The following is a 21,663-nucleotide window of genomic DNA, read 5'->3' on the forward strand; positions in this document are numbered from 1 at the left end:
ACTCAATGAGATCTACAAAATGATACATAGCTCGGTTATTTTTAAATAGCAATTGCAGCTGTAAAACAGCTGGGGAAATCGTTAAACGAAAAACTGCCCACCTGGCTCTGGTAGCCGCTGGTTAAAAACTTGGTATTCGAATATAGTTGAATCAGGTGTCGTTTTGTAGATTTATTTTATTTCTACATTTCATTTTGTAGTTTCTACAAAATAGTGGAGTTTGAAGGAAGTTATGATGCGCCGGCCAGTGGGTACCCATGTTGATAATCCTTCAGGCTTGCTTTTAAGCTTATCTCTCTTCAAACTCAATATTTTCGGCAAAATTAAATTGGAAAATGTAGAACTTGAAAAATCCTACAAAATGTTATAAAATCCTCATACTAGCAAAAAATTCTCTACCGTACTAGCTTATTGCCTTTTTGGTCATAACTATCTTCAAACTCATTATTTTTAGCTAAAATAAATTGGCAATTGTAAAACCTCAAAAGAACTACAACGTGATATAAAACGCAAATATTTTCAAAAACGACTCTACCGTACAGACGGCGCTAAACAGAAGGGTCGGGAAGTGGCGCCATACTTGCCTATAGTCTTCTTATAATCATAACTTTCTTCAAGCTCAATATTTTTGGCAAAATTAAATTGGACAATGTAGAACTTCAAAAGTCCTACAAAATGATATAAAATTCAAATAGTTGCCAAATGTACTCTACCGTACAGAAGAAGCTAATCAAACAATCATAGAAACTTTCAGATCTTTCTCGTCGTTCTTCTCTCATTCATGGCTTATGAAGTCACCGCTCAAGGACGCTCGTGTCGTGACAGCTACACATGCACTTCTGATGAATACTGCCGCAACGCCGTCTGTGTTCCAAACACTCGCCGTCACCTCTTCAGAAAGTCATCTGGAGACGTGACCGTTCAGAAGAAAGTGGGCGGGGCGAAGAAATCGAGATATTGTACATCGAGCTTCGACTGTTTCAGAGGATGGTCGTGTGTCAACAACATCTGTCAGGAACGGAGAAATCAATTTTATTGAGAATCTGGATTTGGATGAATAAAATTATTTGAGCATTAATTTTTTTGGAAATTTCAGATTACAGATTACAGAACATTTGGGCTCTTATATACGTTTATTTAGTCCGGAGCTGGACCACTGTTGACCCCCCTCCAGGCCGTTTTAACGCTCCACATTTCCCTCTACACGCCTGCGTCTCTTCTCTTCCCGCGCTCTCTCGCTCTACTTTGCAGAAAATAGAGGCGAAAACGCGAAAAAACTGGACGGAAAAGTTGTTTTTGTCTTTTTTATCATTTCAAGCCTAGTTTTAAAAACTTCAACAATTATTTAGCATCTCATAAGATCGATGTGGTCGAAATATCGATTTTCAGAATTTTTTGTCTGGAAAATCGGTTTTTTGCAAATTTTAATTAGCCCGTTTTCATTCAAACTGGTTTATAATCTTCTACATTCCTTGAAAATTGAAATTTTTACAAAAAACTCAAATTTAACCGACCGTTATGCTTAATTAAGCTTGTTTTCCATAGTCTATTTTTGTGTAGTCCTCTCGGACAAGACGACTAGGTCAAACAGGGAATAGTGTGTTAAAATCGTCTCAAATTATCGAATTCTAAAGTTTTTTCATATAGTTTTTAATGAAAAGTGAAAGAATAGAATTTGAGCTTCATTTTAAGACTAGAATCAAAAAAATTTGGTTGGAAATTCCTGGAGAAAAATGGATTTTTCTGAAATTAGGCTTTATTTTTTCAGAAAAACAGATTTTTTGAAGTTTTCAAGTATTACTCTTGTCCGAAATCAATGCACGTTGCGGCCGAGAAAACAACGGTGGGAGGAGCTTAGCTCCCACATAGAGAACCTTACTGTATTTTTCAAATTATTGCACGCGCCTTTAGTACAGTACCTCAACATTTATCGAATTTTTGTCTTTTTCTCTCATTTTTTCGCTTGTTTCTGTCTAATTTTGTGTAATTCTTATAAATCTTTAATTTATTTTTCTTTAAAAATAGAAAAAACAGCCAAATAGGGCCCAAAATGAAAAAACGTCCGAGGTACGGTATTTAAAGGCGCATGCATCCATTTGTTGTTTTCGCTGTGCGACCGAAGATGCGATTTTGAGTAAATTTTCGGCCGCAACGTGCATTGATTTCGGACGAGAGTAATATGGAACTTACTTCTAAAGTGCTTTATAGCCTTAAAGGAGGCCAGGCACCAAAAAAAAAGTTTTCCTGATATTTTGCATAGAGAACCCCCATGAGGGGTTGAACTCATGACAGGCAGCTCAGGGGTACAGCGCCGCTACCGGCTGAGCTACGGGGGCGCGAAGGCGCCTGACGACCGATGGTCTACATAAGCGCGGTGCGATTTCGTCCCCCGAACTGTCCCCGAAACTTTTGCTGTCTCGCCTCCTTTAAGAACTTTATTTAAATCAAGTTTTTAACAAAAATTCAAATTCGACCGTTAGTTAGGCTTTTTTGAGCATGATTTCAATATATTTTTTGTGTAGTCCTCTCGGACAAGACGACTAGGTCAAACAGGGAATAGTGTATTAAAACATCCTTAAATTATCGAAATTCGATGGTTTTTTTTAATTTGTAAATTAAAATCAATAGAATAGATTTTCAGCTTCATTTTAAAACTAAAATCAAAAATTTTGGTTGGAAATTCCTGGAGAAATATGGATTTTTCTGGAATTAGGCTTTTTTTCCAGGAACATGAATTCAGAGAACCCAACCAGCTCAAATGGTCCAAATGATGAAGTTTATGATAATGACGAATGTCCAGAAGAAAAAGAGTGGCTTGAATATATTCGTAAAAATCCCCAAGCAAAATATCAGCCACTAACTTTGGAGCACTTTTTCACTCAAGCCAAAATTATTGCGGAACAAATGGGTGAGCTATACAGTTACAGTAGGAAAATACTGTAGTTTTCCAGGCACTGGATGGTACTCTTCTGGAAGAGGAGGTTCAGATGAGGAGAAGACTGAAAATAAGGATTCTGATCAAGAAGATTCTGGAGCACAGCCGGAGATTCAGGCGCCAGGTAGCTAGAGACATATACTTTTTTTGAAATTCTGGAAATCGATTTCAACTTTTTTCGATTTATCTGAAAATTTCAGATTACACTAAACAAAAGTGGAGTTTCATTTTTGTAGTTGACATTTTTCTCTGAAAATCAATACCTGAAGAGATAGAGACGCAGACAGTTAGAGTGTCTCAAAATATGAGCCTCCTAAACTTCAAATAGACGTATCTTGGCTTCTAGAATAGCTAGAGAAGTGATTTTTAGCGCAAAATGCTGGAAATTCAAGAAACAGCAAATTTTGAAACACTTTGAGCAGAAAACTCAATTTAATTTTTGTTTAAAAACTAATTTTCTAGCTGTTTTAGGAGCCAAAATACGGCTATTTCAAGTTTCGGAGGTCTAGGTACCTTCATACAGCCATATCTTGGGTCCTAGTACAGCTACAGAAGTGATTTTCAGCGCAATATGCTGAAAATTTAAGAAATAGCAAATTTTGGAACACTTTGAGCTAAAACCCCAGCTTCTAGCCATTCTAGGAGCCAAGATATGTCGGTTTAAAGTTCAGAGGCGCAGACAGCGAGACACCCTAACTGTCTGCGTCTCTATCTCTTTAGGTATTGATTTTCAGGAAAAAGTGTCAACTACAAAAATGAAACTCTAATTTTGTTTGGTATTATCTGAAATTTTCAGACAAATTCAAAAATGTTAAAATGTTGATTTTCAGATTTTCAAAAAAAAACTTTTTTTGGATTTTTTTTTCCAAAAAAAAAATTTTGCAAACCTCAATTTCAGAACCGAAAAATGGTCCAACCAGAAAACTGAAACTTGAAAAGTGGAAAAAGAAGTTTTTGAAGAATCAAGTGGATCCAGGTAATTTATTTTTGAAAATTTCAAAAATCTGAAATTTTCCATTTTCTAGGATCCGACGAAATCAAAACATTCCCCGGCCAATTCATCGCAGTCACAAGATCAAAAGGGTGCACGAATTTCATAAATTTCCGAATCCAAAATACTTCAAATAGGCCAATCAAATATTCCGCGGAATTAAAAAATCCATTTCTAGAAGTCGTGGAAAATTCTGATGGCATCATGGATGCTGGAAATTTGGCAACTGTACCAATTGTCTGCAAATTTGAATCCAATGCTCCAGTCCACGATGAACTGGTTTTGAAATTTGAAAACTCTGAAAAATGCTGGACCAGAAGAATCCCCATTTTTTATGATCGCAAATTTTGGTCCTAATAGTACGCTACTTTCACTTTGAGCTTTATTATCTCAGCGGCTATAATAGGTATCAAAAATTTGTCAACTAATAAAATGTGTGAAATATAATGATAAACATTTTATTAGTTAACAATTTTCAGATATCAATTCAATAAACCGAGATAATCAAAGTCAAAGTGGATGTCTAGTCATGACGATGACTATCGCTCATTGTCAACTTTGAGTTTAATTATCTCAGTTCTCATATGAGAAATCAAATATCTGTAAACTGGTAAAATGTTTATCATAAAATTTCACACATTCTATCAGTTGACAACTTCTTGATATCTTTTAGATGGATCGAGATGATTGAGATCAAAAGAGGCAGACTTAATGTTGATAGATGTTCTTAATTGTTAACTTTGACCCAGATTATCTGAGTTCCTATAAAAGGTATAAAAATTTTGTAAACTAACAAAATGTTTATCATTAAATGTCACACATTTTATCAGTTAACAAAATTTTGATACCAATCAAATATTTTAGGCCAAAGATGGTACATGATTTTGTACTGCCTCATTTTCACTACCTCAATAAATATTTTATATTTTTCTAACTAATTTTTCTGAATTTTGTTTTTAAAATTGAATATTTTGTATTTCGCGACTTTTATCAGTCGATTTTATACTTTTTAGGTTCTTTTATAGCCGCAACCAACTAATAGTAAGCTACGCCACCTGAGCTAGCTATGGCTCATTTTAAAATTTCAAAAGAAATAGGTCATGTTTATACTCATTTTGAAGCCGGAAACGCCTACAATTCAAAAATCTAGTTTTCGTCAGAGTTGGAGAAAAACCAAGCAAATTACAACTGAATTTCTGAACTTTGCATGGAGCCAACTTGCCAGAATTCACACCTCTAATCCCACAGTTCTTTGGGGTCAATCACCAAGGCTCGTCGAATAGCACACGCTTCTTCCCACAGGATATTACACCGCCGTGCCGTTCGTGCCGTCCGTCTTCCGCCCGCCTTCTTAACGTTATCTGCTACATGTCTCTGTTACACTGTCTGCGTCTCTTTCTCCTTTATTGTGTCTCGCCTGCGTCATAACGAAACATAAACGTCCCTGTTCTCCTTGTATTCTTGTTTGTTTAACTCTTTTTTGCTTACCTTATAAGACTTTTTTGATTACACACTTATTCGAATTTCTCGGGTTTTCTTTAATTTTCAAATATTTTTCCCACAAAAATTCAATTTTCCTGATTTTTTAAATTTCTTGTTTAAATCACTGAAATTCAAATTTCCCGCCTTTTTTCCCTAAAAATTTTACCAAAAAATAGATTAAAACATGCTGAATTCAAATAAAATGTTAAGTTTTAACAGATTTTCCAAGTTTTTTCACTTTAAACCTTATAAAAAGTTATATAAAACAAAAAATAAAGCACCTCGTTTTGTACTCCTCTCGGACAAGAGGAAGGTGAAAAAAGGGGGACGTCTTCTAGATGATTTTTCGCTGGGGAAAATAGAGTAAACTGAATTGAAAATTGTTGGAATGGAAAGAGCAGAATTTCAGCTTAATTTTAAGACAAAAATTAAGAAATTTGGTTGGAAACTGAGCATTTTTCAGAAGAACAAAATATCCTATTTTTTAGTTTTTGAATTTTTTTTTTGAGAATGCAGTTTTCCGTAGCACAGTAATTAGTGTTTGCTCATTTATTTTTCTATCGTACCACACCCAATGATAGCCAATGCTTGCTACCGTATAACGTATACTTTAAAAACCCCGGTTTTCTCTTGAAAGTTAACTTTTTTTTTCAGAAAAAAAAATGTCAAAGAAAAGCTGTAAAACTGCCCAAAAATTGGAAATTTGCCCTCCAAAAGTTGCTCATCTTCCGGTTGCTCAAAAAATCGAAGAGTTACTGAAATGCATTGTTTGTACCCAACCGAGCAAACGAATCAAGTTTGGTTATGCATTGTGTGGTTCTTGCGCTAATTTCTATCGGTTAGTGTTAGTTAACCCTAATTATCTCAGTTCTTCTCAGAGGTATCAAAACTTTGTTAACTGATAAAATGTTTATCACAAAATTTTACACATTTTATCAATTGATAAAATTTTGATATCTTTGATAAAAACCGAGATAGGTTAAGTCAAAGACGACAGCTATGAGGAGCCGCCGGCGGTCCGCGCCCTGCGCCCATTGAGGTGGGATGCTTGAGCGGCGGATTCATAAAACTAGATATATCTCAATTCCTATTACAGATGTCACAAATTTGTCAACTGATAAAATGTTTATCATGAAATTTTACACATTTTGTCATTTGACCAAACTTTGATATCTTTGAAAGGAGCCGAGATACAGTACCGGACAAAAAGAAATCAACTTTTAGTTTTACGAGGGTATCTCGAAAACTATGAGAGCTAGGACTCTGAAATTTTGTACGTATGTTTTTGAAAGGCTCAGAAATATTCCGAAAAAATATCAAGTCCGCAGACACCATATCAGACGCGTAATTACAAAAATTGAGAAAAATGGAATTTCGCTTAACAGGCAACAGTTTCATTAAACATTACAAAAAAACAAAAATCACTTAAAAATAAAGCGGGAAGAAAATGAAAATAGTTTAATACTTGGTTGGGTATCCTTTGTTGTCAATCACGGCCTGGCAGCGTCGAGGCATGCTATCAATCAGAGCATCAATTGTCGACTGTGGGATCTGCGACCAAGCATCTTGAAGTTGAACGAATTTCTGGTCCGAGTTGGAGGCAAATTTTCCTTTGAGGCGTCTCTCCAGCTCCTCCCAGAGTGGTTCGATAATATTCAAGTCGGGACTTTGGCTTGGCCAAGGCAGAACGTTCACATGACGCCGATTGAACCAATTCCTAACATGCAAGGACGTATGGTCTCATATGATTCTCATACGTACAAAATTTCAGAGTCCTAGCTCTCATAGTTTTCGAGATACCCTCGTAAAACTAAAAGTTGATTTCTTCTTGTCCGGTACTGTAATTAGGGTTAAAGTGCAAAAATAGGATGAGCTCAGTTAATTGTTCAATTTTTTTCAGATACCACATAAATGTAAAGAAAAAAGAAAGCGACTTCGAAAAATGTGCCAATAAAGGAAAATGCGTCTTGGATCCTTTGGCCATACGCGATTGCTATCGATGCATATGGACAAAATTCCAAGCGATTGAGGAGAAAAAAGAAGAATGTGAGTACAATTCAATCTTAAAGCTGAGCAATGGGTTCGAAATTTTCAGAATATGTCAAACAAAAACAGAGCTTCATTTTTGTAGTTAACAACTTTTACTGAAAATCAACACCTGAAGAGATAGAGACACCGACAGTTAGAGTGTCTCACTGTCTGCGCATCCTAAGCTTTAGAAAGTCATATATTGGCTCATAGTAAAGCTAGAAAGATAGTTTATAGCTCAAAATGCTTTAAATTCAAAACAATTTAAATTTAAAACATTTTGCACTAAAAACCACTTTTCTATCTATTCTAGGAGCCAAGATATGGCTATTTGAAGTTTAAGCAATACACTCTAACTGTCTGCGTCTCTATCTCTTCAAGTATCGATTTTTCGAAAAAAGTGTCAACTACAAAAATGAAGCTCTAGATTTGTTTAGTATGTTCTGAAGTTTTCAGATAATTCAAAAAAAGCTGAATCTGATTTTTTAAAGTTTCAAAAAAAAATGACTTTAATTTTTTTCAAATTTCAAGTACCTAGACCTTGGCTCCTAGTAAAGCTATAAAAGTGATTTTATGGTTTGAAATGTGTCAATTTTTAAAAATTTCAATTCTTCTAGTGTCTCTCAAATGCATGGTCTGTCTTCTTGAAACGCACAATGTCGGTCTTCATCGTGGCGTCATCACATGCATGAAATGCTACGGCTTCTTCAGACTGTCAGTTTTTAAAATTCTCAAATATCTCGGTTCCTTTAAAAGATATCAAAAAGCTGTCAACTACTAAAATGTTTGAAATAAAATTTTACACATTTTATTAGTTAACAAAAGTTAGATAGCTTCTAAGGGAGCCGAGATAATTAAGGTTAAACTGAAACTTTTTTGAAATTATAGGCAGCACAGCAATAAGAAGCTACTGAAGTGTTGTCAGCCAAAATGCAAATCAACTTCGAAATGCAAAAAATGCAAATTGGCAAGATGTTTGGAATTGGGAATGAAAAGTGAGGAATTTCTTGAAAGTTTTGGAGAATGAGCTATTTTTTTAGAGCCGGAAGAAGATTCTGGGAATCAATCGAAAACTGTGGGCTCGCAGAGCAAGAGGGAGAAGAAAAAGATGACCAAAGGTGCAGAGAAAACCTGTAAAAATACACAAAAACTGGAAATCAGTCTCCCAGATGTTGACCATCTTCCGGTTGATCAAAAAGTTGAACAATTAATGAAATGCCTTATTTGCACCAAACCGAGCCCACATGTCAAATTTGGTTATGCCTTGTGTCGTTCTTGTTCAAATTTCTATAGGTGAGTGTTAATTATCCCTAATTATCTCGGTTCCTATGAGAGATATCAAAAATTTGTTAATTGATAAAATGTTTATCACAAAATTTTACACATTTTATCAATTGATCAAATTTTGATACCTTTAGTAGGAACCGAGATAAGTTAAGTCAAAAGCGGCTCGTCCCCTGCGCCCATTGAGGTGGGAAGCTTGAGCGGCGACGTCACACAACTCGATATATCTCAATTCCTATTATAGATATCAACAAATTGCAAAATAATAAAATGTTCACCATGAAATTTGACACATTTCATCAGTTGACACATCTTTTGAATCTTTAATAGGAGCCGAGATAATTTGGGTCAAAGTGCAAGAGTGTTAGACAGCTATGAGGAGCCGCCGGCGGTCCGCCGCCCAAGCTTCTCGGCGTCCCCCTGCGCCCATTGAGGTGGGACGCTTGAGCGGTGACTTCATACAACTCGATATATCTCAATTCCTATTACAGATGTCAAAAATTTGTCAACTGATAAAATGTTTATCATAAAATTTTACACATTTTATCAGTTGACACATCTTTTGTATCTCTAATAGGAGCCGAGATAATTGAGGTCAAAGTTAGATGTTCTTAGTGCATCTTTGATCTCAATTATCTCAATTGCAATGAAAGGTATCTAAAATGTGTACACTGATAAAATTTGTGAAATTTCAAAATAATTTTTTAGTTGACAAATGTTTGATATCTAATGTATGAACCGAGATAATTGGGGTCAAAGTGCAAGAATAGGATGAGCTCACTATCAGTTAATTTTTCAATTTTTTTCAGATACCACATAAATATAAAGAAAAAAGAAAGCGACTTCGAAAAATGTGCCAATAAAGGAAAATGCGTCTTGGATGCGTTAGCCATTCGTGATTGCTATCGATGCATATGGACAAAATTCCAAGCGATTGAGGAGAAAAAAGAGGAATGTGAGTACAATTCAAGCTTAATTTTTTAAAATCGTTCTGAAATTCTTAGGATATGCTGAACAAAAATAAAACTTTATTTTTTTCAGTGTCTCTCGGATGTATGGTCTGTCTGGAAAAGCGCAAAGTTGGCCTCCATCAGGGCGTCATCACATGCCAGAAATGTTTCGACATCTTCAGAGGGTTAGTTTTAAAATTTTTGAATATCATGGTTCCTGTGAAAGATATCAAAAAGTTGTCAACTAGTAAAATGTTTAAAATTAAATTTTACACATTTTATTTGTTTTTAAAATTTAAATAGCTTTCAAAGTAGCCGAGATAATTAAGGTTAAACTTAAATTTATGATGAGAATAAAATTTTAGGTCTTTCCGCAATAAGAAGCTACTGAAATTCTGTAAGTCAAAATGCCAAGACATTTCGAAATGTCGAAAATGTAAACTGAGAAAATGTATCACATTGGGAATGAAGAATAATACGGAAGGTTTGTGGGAATCTCGCAAAATTTTGGAAGATTTTTGATCTTTTCAGCGCCTGAAAGAGCAATCGAAGAAGAGGTGGAAGAAGGTTCTGTAATTCAATCTAGGACCTGATGACTGAAGAAAAGGAGAAATGGAATAATCAAAGGTGAGATTATCAGTTATGCGCCTACAGAAAAATTTTCAGGTTTTCCAAAACAGAATTCCAGATTGTTTCTTAAGATGAGTTCCAACTTTAAGGGCCCAAATGAGTAATTAGTTCTTGTCCGTTTTGTCTGAAAATTGTAAATGACACAAAACAAAACCAGAGCTTTATTTTTGTAGTTGACAACTTTTCTTAAAAATCGAGAAATCCTGAAGAGATAGACCCGCAGAGAGTTAGAGTGTCTCGCTGTCTGCGCCTTCAAAACTTTGAAGAGCCATATCTTGGCTCCTAGAACATCTAGAAAAGTGATTTTTTGTTGCAAAGTGTTAAAAATTAAAATCATTTTTGAATTCCAAGCAAATTGCGCCAAAAAACACTTTCCTAGCTGTACTACCAGCCGAGATATGGCTATTTGAAGATAAAGAGACACAGACAGCGAGACACTATAATTGTCTGCGTCTCTATCTCTCCAGGTGTTGGTTTTCAGGAAAAAGTGTCAACTACAAAAATGAAGCTCTAGTTTTGTTTAGTATGTTTTGAAATTTTCATACAAATCGAATAAAGATAAAATTGATTATCAGATTTTTGAGAAAAAAATTGCGAAAAAATTTTTTTTCGAATAAGTTTCAGTTTAGGCTGAAAATGAGTGGTTAGTACGTGTCCGAAGTTTTTGAAAAATGGGATACATACTAAACAAAACAAGAGCATCATTTTTGTAGTTGACATTTTTTTCGGAAAATCGACAACTGAAGAGATAGAGACGAAGACAAGTGTCCCGATGTCTGCGCCTCCTAAACCTCGAATAGTCATATCTCGGCTCCTAGAACATCTAGAAATAGATTTTTGTTGAAAAATGTTAATAATTGAAATTCTTTTTGAATTCCAAGCAAATTGCGCCAAAAATCACGTTTCTAGCTTTACTAGAAGCCGAGATATAACCATTTGAAGTTCAGGAGACGGAGACAGTTTGACACTCTAACTATCTGCGTTTCTATCTCTTCAGATGTTGATTTTCAGAAAAAAGTGTCAACTACAAAAATGAAGATCTAGTTTTGTTTGTTATTATCTGAAATTTTCAGACAAATTCAAAAATGTTAAAATTGATTTTCAGATTTTCAAAGAAAAACATTTTTTAAAGTGATTTTCAAACCATTTTTCCAGCTGCTCCTGTAAACAAGAAGCAGAAGATTCAAGATCCGGAAGACTCTGAAGATGATCAATCAGATCTAGAAGCACCACAAGAAGTACAGAATTCAGAAGACGTGGAAATCTCAGAAGCCGACGATGAGCAGGATTCTGAAGATGACGATTTTGGTGCATTTGAGGAGCAACAAGGTAATAATGGTAATTTTTTTGAAATTTGAAATTTTTCAAAAATCAAGCTTTTTCAGATTTCATGGATGATTTTGATGTACCGTTAGTACCAACACAAGCGAATGGGAATCATCAGGGAATTTATTGGGGAGATGATTCAGATGACGATCAGGGTAAGATTTTTTTATGGAATTTTTTGAACTTTTTAAATTTCCCGCCTAGCTTAAACGCGCTCCACTGCGAATTTCAAGAAATTAGCTGTAACTCGCTTATTTCTTACCCAATTTTGACGAAAGTTAGATTTTTGAATTTCCCGCGTTTTGGGCTTTAAAATGCATATAACCATGAACCATTTCTCTCAAACTTGAAAATTGGATCAAGTTTTGGCTGGTACGCTCTACTGCGAATTTCTAAAAAATTGGGCATAACTTGCTCAGTTTTTGTCCAGTTTTAACGAAATTTAGATTTTTGAATTTTCAGCGTTTTGGGCTTCAAAATAAATATAATCATGACCTATTTCTTTTCACTTTTGAAATTGAGCTACGCGGAGCTCAGCTGGCGCCTTTAATAAAAAAAATTTAGACAAAAAGGTCTCTTTATTTTTCAGTCCCTCCTGCTAACAATAGTCAGAAGATTCGAAAACCAAGATATTTGGAATCATCAGATAGTTCTGAAAGTTACAGCGACGATGAAGAGCCGATTCCAAAAATTCCGCTGTTTGTTATTTCGGATTCTGAAGAGGATGAAGGTGAGTTTCAAAATTTCTCAAATTTGAAAAAAAATTGGAATATCTAACTAAAGGAAATTAGCTGTAACTCGCTTATTTTTCGTCCATTTTTAACGAAAGTTACATTTTTGAATTTCCCGCGTTCTGGGCTTTGAAATGAGTATAAACATGACCCAGCTTCTTAAAAGGTTTAAAAAAGGAGCTAATCGATCGTTCGGTAAGTTCGCTCCACTGCAAGTCTCAGGAAAATGGATGTAACTCTCTTAGTTTCTGTTCAATCTGAATCAAAATTGGATTTTTGAACTTCTCACGTTTTGAGCTTCAAAATGAGTATAAACATGGCTTAGTTTCTAAAAAATTGAAAATGAGCTAAGCGATCGTTCGGCAAGTTCGCTCCACTGCGAATTTCAAGAAATCAGCTGTAACTCGCTTATTTCTTGCCCAATTTTGACGAACACTAGATTTTTGAATTTCCCGCGTTCTGGGCTTCCAAATGAGTATAAACAGTTTCTGAAAATTAAAAAAAAAAAGCTAAGCGGTCGTAGTTAGCACTTGTGACTGCGTAGCTCAATTTTCTGATCAATTTTCTGATTTATTTTTCAAATTTTCCAGCCAATAATCGTCAAGAATTTGGTGATGAAGATTCAGAATCCGACTCTTCTGATTCTTCTAGCGATGAGGAATCGGAGCCAGAGCCAACGGGACCAAATGATTTATCCAATATGAAATCGATTAGTGAAAATGAGACTGGAGAAGCACTGGAAAATAAAAGTGAGCGATTTGCCTGAAATTTTTTTCAGAAGAAAAATTAAACTAGTTCTACTTCCAGAATCCGAAAAACCATCTAAAAAGGTGAGGTTTTTGGACGAAATCGAGGCAGAACATCGGAGACAGGGAACTTCTGGATTGTCTGAAGAAGGCGTGGGAAGTTCCGGAATACCGGATTGGGGAGATGTGGAAGAGCCAGGTAGGGTGGATTTTGAGTTTTTGAGACATCAATATAACTGTTTTACAGGGTTGGAGGCATCAGGACAGTACATCTCCAAAGCGGGGTCATCTGAGAAGATCCCAAAAGCTTCTGGAAGTCCAAGTCATCGAATTTCCAAAACTTCTGGAGCTGATCGATCCCAAGAAGCTGATGATGATCTTTCAATGAATGGCATTGACTATGATCAAATGGATGAACAGGACAACCAAGACTATGTCAGCCACCAAGAACAGATCCAGAGAGCTGCTGGAGGTCAGGATGGTCAAGATGAAGTTCCTGGAATCGAAGAAGACCCGAATGTTGGCCACGAATCTTCAAGGATCCATGAAAATGTGAAAGCTAATGATCAAGATGGGCGAGATGGCCTGGTCGAAGATGCTGAAGCTTCAAGGATGCTAAAAGATTTGGAAGCTGATGGGCAAGATGGTCTGGTCGTAGAGGCTTCAAGGATCCAGGAAAAAGTTGAAGTTGCTAATGGAAATCAAGCCATTGGGATTCAAGAGGGACAAGTTGGTGGGCAAAATGGCCAAGCTGACGGTCCAGATGAGCAAGACGATAAAGATGGTCAGGATGGTCTAGATAAAAATGACGGGCAAGATGAAGGCCAGGAGAATCAGGATGCTCAAGATAGGATTGAGGTCCCAGACACTGATCAAGATGGCCAAGGTGCTCAAGATGAACAAAATGAAAATTTGCCGAAAATCAGATCCCGAAAACGGGAATGTCACATCACAGTAGAATCTCCAGAAGACCAACCACTCCAAAAACGGCCAAGGATTAAAATGGAATCGAGCGAAATTTATGGTGGGTCTCCTTGAACTTTAACCCTGGGTGTTTCGACATAAAATTCGACACATTCTATCAGCTGACTGATTTTTGGTATCTTTTAGAGGAACCTAGATAAACTTGATCGAAATTAAATTTTATTTTTTTCAGGGGAGGAAGATCACTATCGGTGGCTTAAATGGAAGATAGAAAATTGTCCAGAAGAACCCCGAGAAAAGCCAGAAGACGTTGAAGAATTCGGGAATCCAGGTGATTTTTGAAAAGTTCATTCCTATAATAAATAATTGTCCCTTTTACTATTTTTTTTACTTTTTCTTCTTATCCGCATGACCGAATTTGATCTACCATATAAAACTATTGATATTAATTAGTGATTGAATTTAAAATAACTATCTCGCGCCGTAGGCGCACCAGCCGGAAGTTTAAGTCGCAGGCCAGGCAAACAGGCTTTCCAGGATTTTTCGAATTTCAAAATTTTACTTTTATCTGAGAAAGTCTGAAATTCAGAGTAATGATTATTATTTGAAAAAAAAGGAATTACAGAAAATATGAAATTCTTGAGCATTAAGAAAAAAAAAGTTTTTTCAGAGGAACAAGAGCCGAGTGATCCTATTCCAGAGGAGCCAGAAAATGTAGAAGAATTGGAAGAAATTGAAAACGAAGGTAATTTTTCTCTTTTTCAAATTGTTTTGGATTCAGCGAACTTTTTGGTCCTTCAAAATTACTGAAATTTAAAAAAAATTCAAAAATTCCAGTAATTTTTTTGTTGAAATAATGTTTAAAAAAAACAGAAAATTCCAGAAAAAAACTCAGAAATTCCTTAAAACTTAAAACTCAAAAATAATGAAATTCCAGGATTTTAGAAAAGCGTAAAATCCAAAAATCCAATTTGAAATTCCAAAAAAAAAAATCATAAATTCATAAATATTAGAAAAGCCTTGAAAAATCCAAAATTTGGAAATTACAGAAAAAAATCAAAGAGAAATCCTAAATTTTGCAAAATCCCGCAAAATCATAAATTCCAGAAATTCTAATACCGTAAAATCTGTATTAATATTGCATGCAAGTCTATTGTTCAATTCACCTCAAGGGGTGCAACTCTATTAGAGGGGCAATTCAAATAGAGGCTGCAATTATATTTTTCAAACTACAATTTGAGGTTAAAATTTTGAAAAAAAAAACAGTTTTATTATGAAAATCAACAAAAAAAAGAAACACATTGAACAAAACAAAAAAAAGTATCACATATTTTAAAAAATCAAAAAATCGAGGCGTCACTGTCATAGTTATTGTCTTCTTCTTCTTCTTCTTCGGCATGGTTCACTTCTCCCTCGTCTTCCTCAATTTCAATATTTCCCAAAATCTCCTGAATTTCTTCCATTTCTCGTTCTGCTCGTCTTATCTTCAATAACTGTACGCCTTCTGGAATTTCTCCATCTTTCTTCAAACAATGAATTGCCTCATCATCTTTTTTTTCCATTTTTTAATCCGCATCCTGTGAAATCCTTCGAAAAACAACTGTGCAATAGTTCGTCACGGTGTCACAGACTAAAAATTGTACAGTACTCCCGGCGGAGCCGCAATACTGCTGCAGATGCAATTGTATTACGGGGGCAATTCAATTAAAGGCCGCAAGTCTATTTTTCAAGTGCCCTCAAGGGGTGCAAGTCTATTAGAGGGACAATTCAAATAGAGGCGCAATATTAATACAGATTTTACAGTATATTGAATTCTAGAAAATTCGAAGACAAATTAGAAATTTCAAATATAAAAGTTTGGAAATTAAGAATTTCCAGAAAGTCCCCAAAAACTGAAAATTTCAAAAAATCCGTTTTTTAAAGAACTTCCAAAAATTCAATAAAAAAACAAGAATTTTCCAGAAGACGATCGTCCACCATCACCATTCGAAGGCATCGAAATTGGAATAGACGATGAAATACATCTCAATAATCCAGAACAACTTACGGGCACCTTTGACTTTCGAATTTTCAATAATTCCAAGCATCGAATTGCTTTTTATATTGGATTCAATAATCCCGCATTTCTAAAAACCCCAAATCAATTGGGATCATTGGATATTGGCGGGGTTTCGAATATTCTAATCCAATTTAATTGTAATGCTAGCGAACTGGGAAATGACAAAATGTTTTTGAAGTTTGTAATTTTTGATGGAAAACTCGATGAAGATATTTTTGATTCATTTAGAGATGAGACAAAAGTCTGGAAGAAAACTATTTCGGCTTTGTTTAGCGAATAATTGTTTTTGAATTTGTTAATGTTTTGATTCTTTTGAATTTGAAATAAATTGTTTAATTTTAAATTGTTTTATTCTAATTCAGCAAACTGATAACAAATAAACAATGCTGAAAATCATTGAATTTGATAAAGCAGAAAATGTTTGCGAAAAATTGGATTCCAATGAGTTCTCGGTTGTCGATGGAGAAGGAAAACAGAGATTTTTCACTTTCGAGGAGCTATTCCACATGGCTTCATAGTCATTGGCACGAGAGTCGTTACAGCTTCGAGGCGGCTGGAATTTCAGAAAAAATTGGGAAACTTTTGAGAATTTTCAAAATGAAATTACTGTGTTTCAGTGTAATACTATAATACCACAGGTCCTGGGCGATGATGCGCATAAAGGACCCGATCCATATGCGATCCTCTAGAAGTCCGTTTGACACATATCGCGAACAACGAGCTGCGATGAGTCTCATATGTGTGCGATGCGGGAGAGGTTGAATCGAGTGTTCCGAATGCGCGCGTATCCTAGATAGATTCTAGGTGGGTGGGCGATGTGTGCGATATGGGTCTGATACGGTAGGCCGACTACAACACTCCGAAATCCCGGATGCGCGCATTGTTTACCGTAAATCCACACCGGCAACTTTGTCAATTTTTCGTCAATTCGAGCCTACATTTCTGGTTTTTCGATTATTCCTTCGATGTTTTTTGTTAAAAAGAGTTATGGCAGAATAAAAAATCGCTGAATTCTTGCAGAAACATGTCTTTCACTCGTTAATTGCTATGTTTTTCGCCAAAATAGGTGGTATTGAGATTTGTAGATTTCACTTTGTAATTATTGTAAAAATCGTATTTTCAGGTGGAGTAAAAGGTAAGTTGGTAAGTATACAATAATTACAAAGTTTAAATTATAAAAATTTTCAATTTTTCATGCAATTTCAAAAAAGTGAAAGTGAGACATATTTTTTGAACAAATGAAAAAAAAACAATTTTTAGCGAATTTTTTCCCATTTTGTTCTGTTTTTGATTGCATATCAAATTTAAATGGAAACTGCCATAAGTCTTTTTCAAAACCAAAACATTGAGTTTCAAAAAATCAGTAATATGTCGTTCAAAATATAAAAGAATATGGAATAATAAAGGAAAAGTACGAAATCGGATGACCTGAACAAAATCACATCACAATAGAACTTAACTGATACTTTTAGCAGCCCCACCCAACGTTTTATTCATTTCATCGAGTGCCAGCAAGTCAGCGAGGAGATGTTTTCGGCGGCGGTGTGCNCCATATGCGCCGTATATGCGCCATACCGGCGTCCTTTCCATGTACCAATTCATCGGCGCGTCCTCCGTCGCCCATCCATTATGCGTATGCTCGCCCAGGACCTGTGTACTATAACACTATCTTCCTTATATATAAAACGCTAGACGCGTCTGTTGGTCCCGGTGTCAGTCTGTCCGGTTTTGGGTTTTCAAATGAAAGGTTGTCCGGCACCAAATCCGAACCAGCGGCCTTCCGCTCAATGGATGCGCACGCACACAGCTGCGCCATGAAGGCCACACCAGGAGAGGGGAGAGATGGTGTAGATGTTCAGTGTGATAAAGAAAAATCGAAAAGTGAGGAGTGGAGCGACGAACAATGAATTGCGCCGAAGGCGCAGCAGCCAGCAGGCTGGTAATACTATAATACTACAATACTATAAGGCTTTAATACTATAATAGTACTGTAATAGTACAATACTATAATACTTTAATACTATAATACTACGGTAATACTACAATACTACTGTAATACTATAATGTAATACTAAAATCTATAAGCTTTCAATTTCTGAAGATTTTACGGTGTTCGGAAAAAATTAAATGTTTTAAAGACTCAGTTTTTCCATTTCTAGATTATCTAGAATTTTTCCAGAATCACTTTTAAAGTTGCAAATAAGCTCTACTGATAATTATCACATTGTTCACCCAGCCGCGTTCACCGTGGTCGGCCGCCGGCTTTGATAACCTACCGTAATCTCCTGACACGCTGGATCACAGAGATGGCAGAGACGAATGGTGCAGCCGACGTGCATGTATTTCATGTCTGAAATTATTTTTTGGAATTTTAGATTATTAATTTTCAGAATTTGTAAAACTAGTCGGTCTACGTCCTTTCGGGGCTCAACCTCCTGGCCTACGTGTGTGGGACATCCTCGCCCTCTCTGCCCACTACTCTTTACTGTGGTGAAACCAAAGAACGTCTCCAAAAGACTTCAGAATCAAAATTTCGAAAAAAGAAAAGTTGGGGCATCAACTAAGACACACATCTGATCTATCTGTCAGGTTTCAGCTCAATCGGTTAACTTTGAATGGGGGAAAAGGCACGCGACATAGAGAATTTGATGAATGTTATTAGTAATGATAATGATGATTTGAACTTTTTCGAAAAAAAATTGTTTGATAAGTTTTGGAACTTTGGAAAAATGTAACATTTTAGAATTTTCAAAGATATTGGTAACTTTTCAGGAATTTCAAATTTTGAAATTCTGGAAATTTGGATTGTTCGATTTTCCAGAAAGATAATTTTTTTTAGGAAAATTACGATATTTTGAATTTACAAATTTAGCAATTTTGTGAAAATTCAAGTTTCAAGCGAAATCTGAAAATTCGGTAATTCCAGAAAACATTTTCGAAAAATCAAAAAATCAGCAACATTTTCGAAAAACGGAAAATGCTGAAATTTTCAACTCTAAATCTTGAACTGAAAATTTTGAAACTTCAAAAAACAAGATTTTCCAAAATCAACTTACTTTTCTGCCTTACAGCCATCCATCCGATGGCTGCTGCCCTATTAAAAGAGGTATAAACTGGAGATGTCAAAATTGCTTTTTCAATTGTACACCCGTCTTCTCGTACTATAAACACTGGCATTTTCGGTGTCCCAATCCAACAACTTTCCACTCGCATCGCGTATTTTGCTGAAATTTAAAAAACTTTTTTTTTCTGGTTTTCGGAATTTCTAAAAAATCTGAATTTCAGTTTTTTTTTGTGATTTCGAAAAATTCAAAAATTCGCAAAATGCTTGCAAAAAAGTTTGAGCCGCCTTTAAGCCGTTTTCAACCCGTTATTTTCTAATTTCAAAGACATGGCCTAGGAATTTTAAGGCCATTAAAAATTCAGAAAATTCAAAAACTCACTCGTGTCACAAACCCATTTATAACAAACTCTAGTTGACCAGGATAGTGTATCATTCAGTTTGAATTGAGGACTTGAACAGGTGTCTCTGAAATAATAAATTTTGAGAAAAATATATAATTTCAAAAAAAAATTGTTTTTGAACTAATCCTGATAGTGAGATGAAACTGAAAACTGCAAGTGCGCTCTATTGATAATTCAAAAAGTCGTTCTGATCAAGTCAAGTTTTGCTTAGAATTTTTTGCAGATTTCAAAAAACTATATTTGAAGTCATTTAGACAAAAACTAGCTGAGATACGGTAGTAGTTGCATATGGACGATGCACCATGTTGGACCCAAAAATGGTCAAATTTCGATTCCTGTCGAAATATAGGTAAATTTATGTTAATTGAATTTTTAAGCTGATTTTGAAAATATATGTATCAAGAAAATTGAACCAAAATGGAATGTATTACGGTAGTTTTTGCATACGGTCAATGCACCAAGCTGGAACCAAAAGCGGTCAAATTTTGATTTTCTATCTAAATTTGAGGTTATTATATTCATTTAAACAAAATTTTTACACTGATTCCGAAAATCTATACCTCAAAACTTTTGGACCAAAACTGGCTGAGATACGGTAGTTGTTATAAACAGGCGATGCACCAAGTTAGACCAAAAATTGTCCAATTTTCAATTATTATAGAAATATGGGGTTATAAGACTCATTTTAATAGACTTTTTACGCTGGTCTCGAAAATCAATGTTTCAAGTTATTAGGACCGGAGCAGAATGAGATACGGTAGTTATTGTGGCATAAAGCGCACTTGGATTGCAACTAAAAAACTAATAAAACTTAAAATTTCTAAAAAAAAATGAAACCAAAGAAAAAAAGGAATACCGATCCCAGCCTGACTTATGCAGTGTCAATCGACATCTTGGATGTCCTGTCGATGTGATAGTGGTCTCATTTTCGTAGATTAAATTAAGCATTTCCACTCGGACTCCAATTTTTTGATTCATCAATTCACTGTACTCACAATTGACAATTGGGGTCTGGAAAGATTGGATTTTTTGGCTGAAAATAAGTCTGAAAATGTTTGGATTAGACTGAAAATTCTAGAGAATACAAAACAAAAAAGGGCTTGATTTTTCAGTTGACAACTATTTTGAAAAGTCGATACCTGAAGAGATAGAGACGCAGACAGTTAGATTGAAGCCTAATGATATACGCCCCGTGTCAAAACGATATATCTCATTTGACTGAAATTTTCGAGAAAAGTTGTCAACTACAAAAATGAGGCTCTAGTTTTGTTTTTGCATAGTCTGAAAGTTTCCGACAAATTGAATAAGTTTAAACTGGCTTTTTTGGAAGCTCAAAAATAGAGTTTTTACTAAAAAATTCAGATTTTTTTTTTCATTTTTCAATTTTTTTCAATTTTTAGATTTCAAAAACTCGCTTATAAAAATACAAAAAAAAATACTTACCTTAAAAATCCCCAAAACGATGAGAAGCCATATCCGGAAAGTTTGGACCATTTTTTCTTTTTTTCAAAAATTTCTTGGAGCTTTGAAATGCATCAGTTCTTTTTGTCTTTTTTGGTGTTTGGAAGATATCTGAAAAAAATTAAGAATTCATGGAAATCTGAAATTCAAAGAAATGCTGAAAATTGGCGAGAATTTCAAATTTAAAAAACTGAAAATTTGGAATTTCAGAAATTGAGAAATTCAGAATTCTAAACATCAAAAAATTCTAAAATTCAGAAACAGAAATTTATAAATTCGGAAATTCTGAAAATCTGAAAATCTGAAATTCAGAAATTCAGAAATTAAATAATTCTAGAATTCAGAAATTCTGAAATTCAGAAATTCAGAAATTCAGAAAATTAGAAATTCAGAAATTCAGAAATTCAGAAATTCCAGAATTTCGGAAATTCTGAAATCCAAAAGTTCTGAAAGTCTGAAATTTGGAAATTTGGAAATCTTGAAATTCTGAAATTCTGAAAATCTGAAAATCTGAAATTCAGAAATTCAGAAATTCAATAATTCTAGAATTCAGAAATTCTGGAATTCAGAAATTCAGAAATTCAGAAATTCAGAAATTCAGAAATTCAAAAATTCAGAAATTCAGAAATTCAAAAATTCAGATTCCAGAAT

General features: G+C 34.9%; 3 protein-coding genes across 3 annotated transcripts; 2 read left to right on the forward strand and 1 right to left on the reverse strand.

The window, feature by feature from the left end:
- Positions 1-781: 781 nt before the first annotated feature.
- On the forward strand, positions 782-4,951 carry CBG26069 (the record flags this gene model as incomplete). The annotated part of the gene is made up of 6 exons (XM_045244595.1): positions 782-993; positions 2,727-2,908; positions 2,952-3,059; positions 3,834-3,911; positions 3,961-4,205; positions 4,940-4,951. 6 exons carry the CDS (start codon positions 782-784, stop codon positions 4,949-4,951), a joined length of 837 nt encoding a protein of 278 aa, XP_045100390.1.
- A 1,119-nt stretch (positions 4,952-6,070) lies between these two features.
- Positions 6,071-16,366, forward strand: CBG26070 (the record flags this gene model as incomplete). The annotated part of the gene is made up of 12 exons (XM_045244596.1): positions 6,071-6,246; positions 7,328-7,454; positions 8,479-8,729; positions 9,530-9,675; positions 11,456-11,629; positions 11,686-11,781; positions 12,216-12,356; positions 12,948-13,106; positions 13,165-13,302; positions 13,351-14,127; positions 14,698-14,772; positions 15,990-16,366. 12 exons carry the CDS (start codon positions 6,071-6,073, stop codon positions 16,364-16,366), a joined length of 2,637 nt encoding a protein of 878 aa, XP_045100391.1.
- A 78-nt stretch (positions 16,367-16,444) lies between these two features.
- On the reverse strand, positions 16,445-19,299 carry Cbr-syx-16 (the record flags this gene model as incomplete). Its single annotated transcript, XM_045244597.1, has 3 exons — positions 16,445-16,639; positions 18,363-18,436; positions 19,143-19,299. 3 exons carry the CDS (start codon positions 19,297-19,299, stop codon positions 16,445-16,447), a joined length of 426 nt encoding a protein of 141 aa, XP_045097239.1.
- Between the last annotated feature and the right edge of the window lie 2,364 nt (positions 19,300-21,663).

This window comes from Caenorhabditis briggsae (assembly GCF_000004555.2).
Source record: "Caenorhabditis briggsae complete genome, chrIII, whole genome shotgun sequence".
NCBI lineage: Eukaryota > Metazoa > Nematoda > Chromadorea > Rhabditida > Rhabditidae > Caenorhabditis > Caenorhabditis briggsae.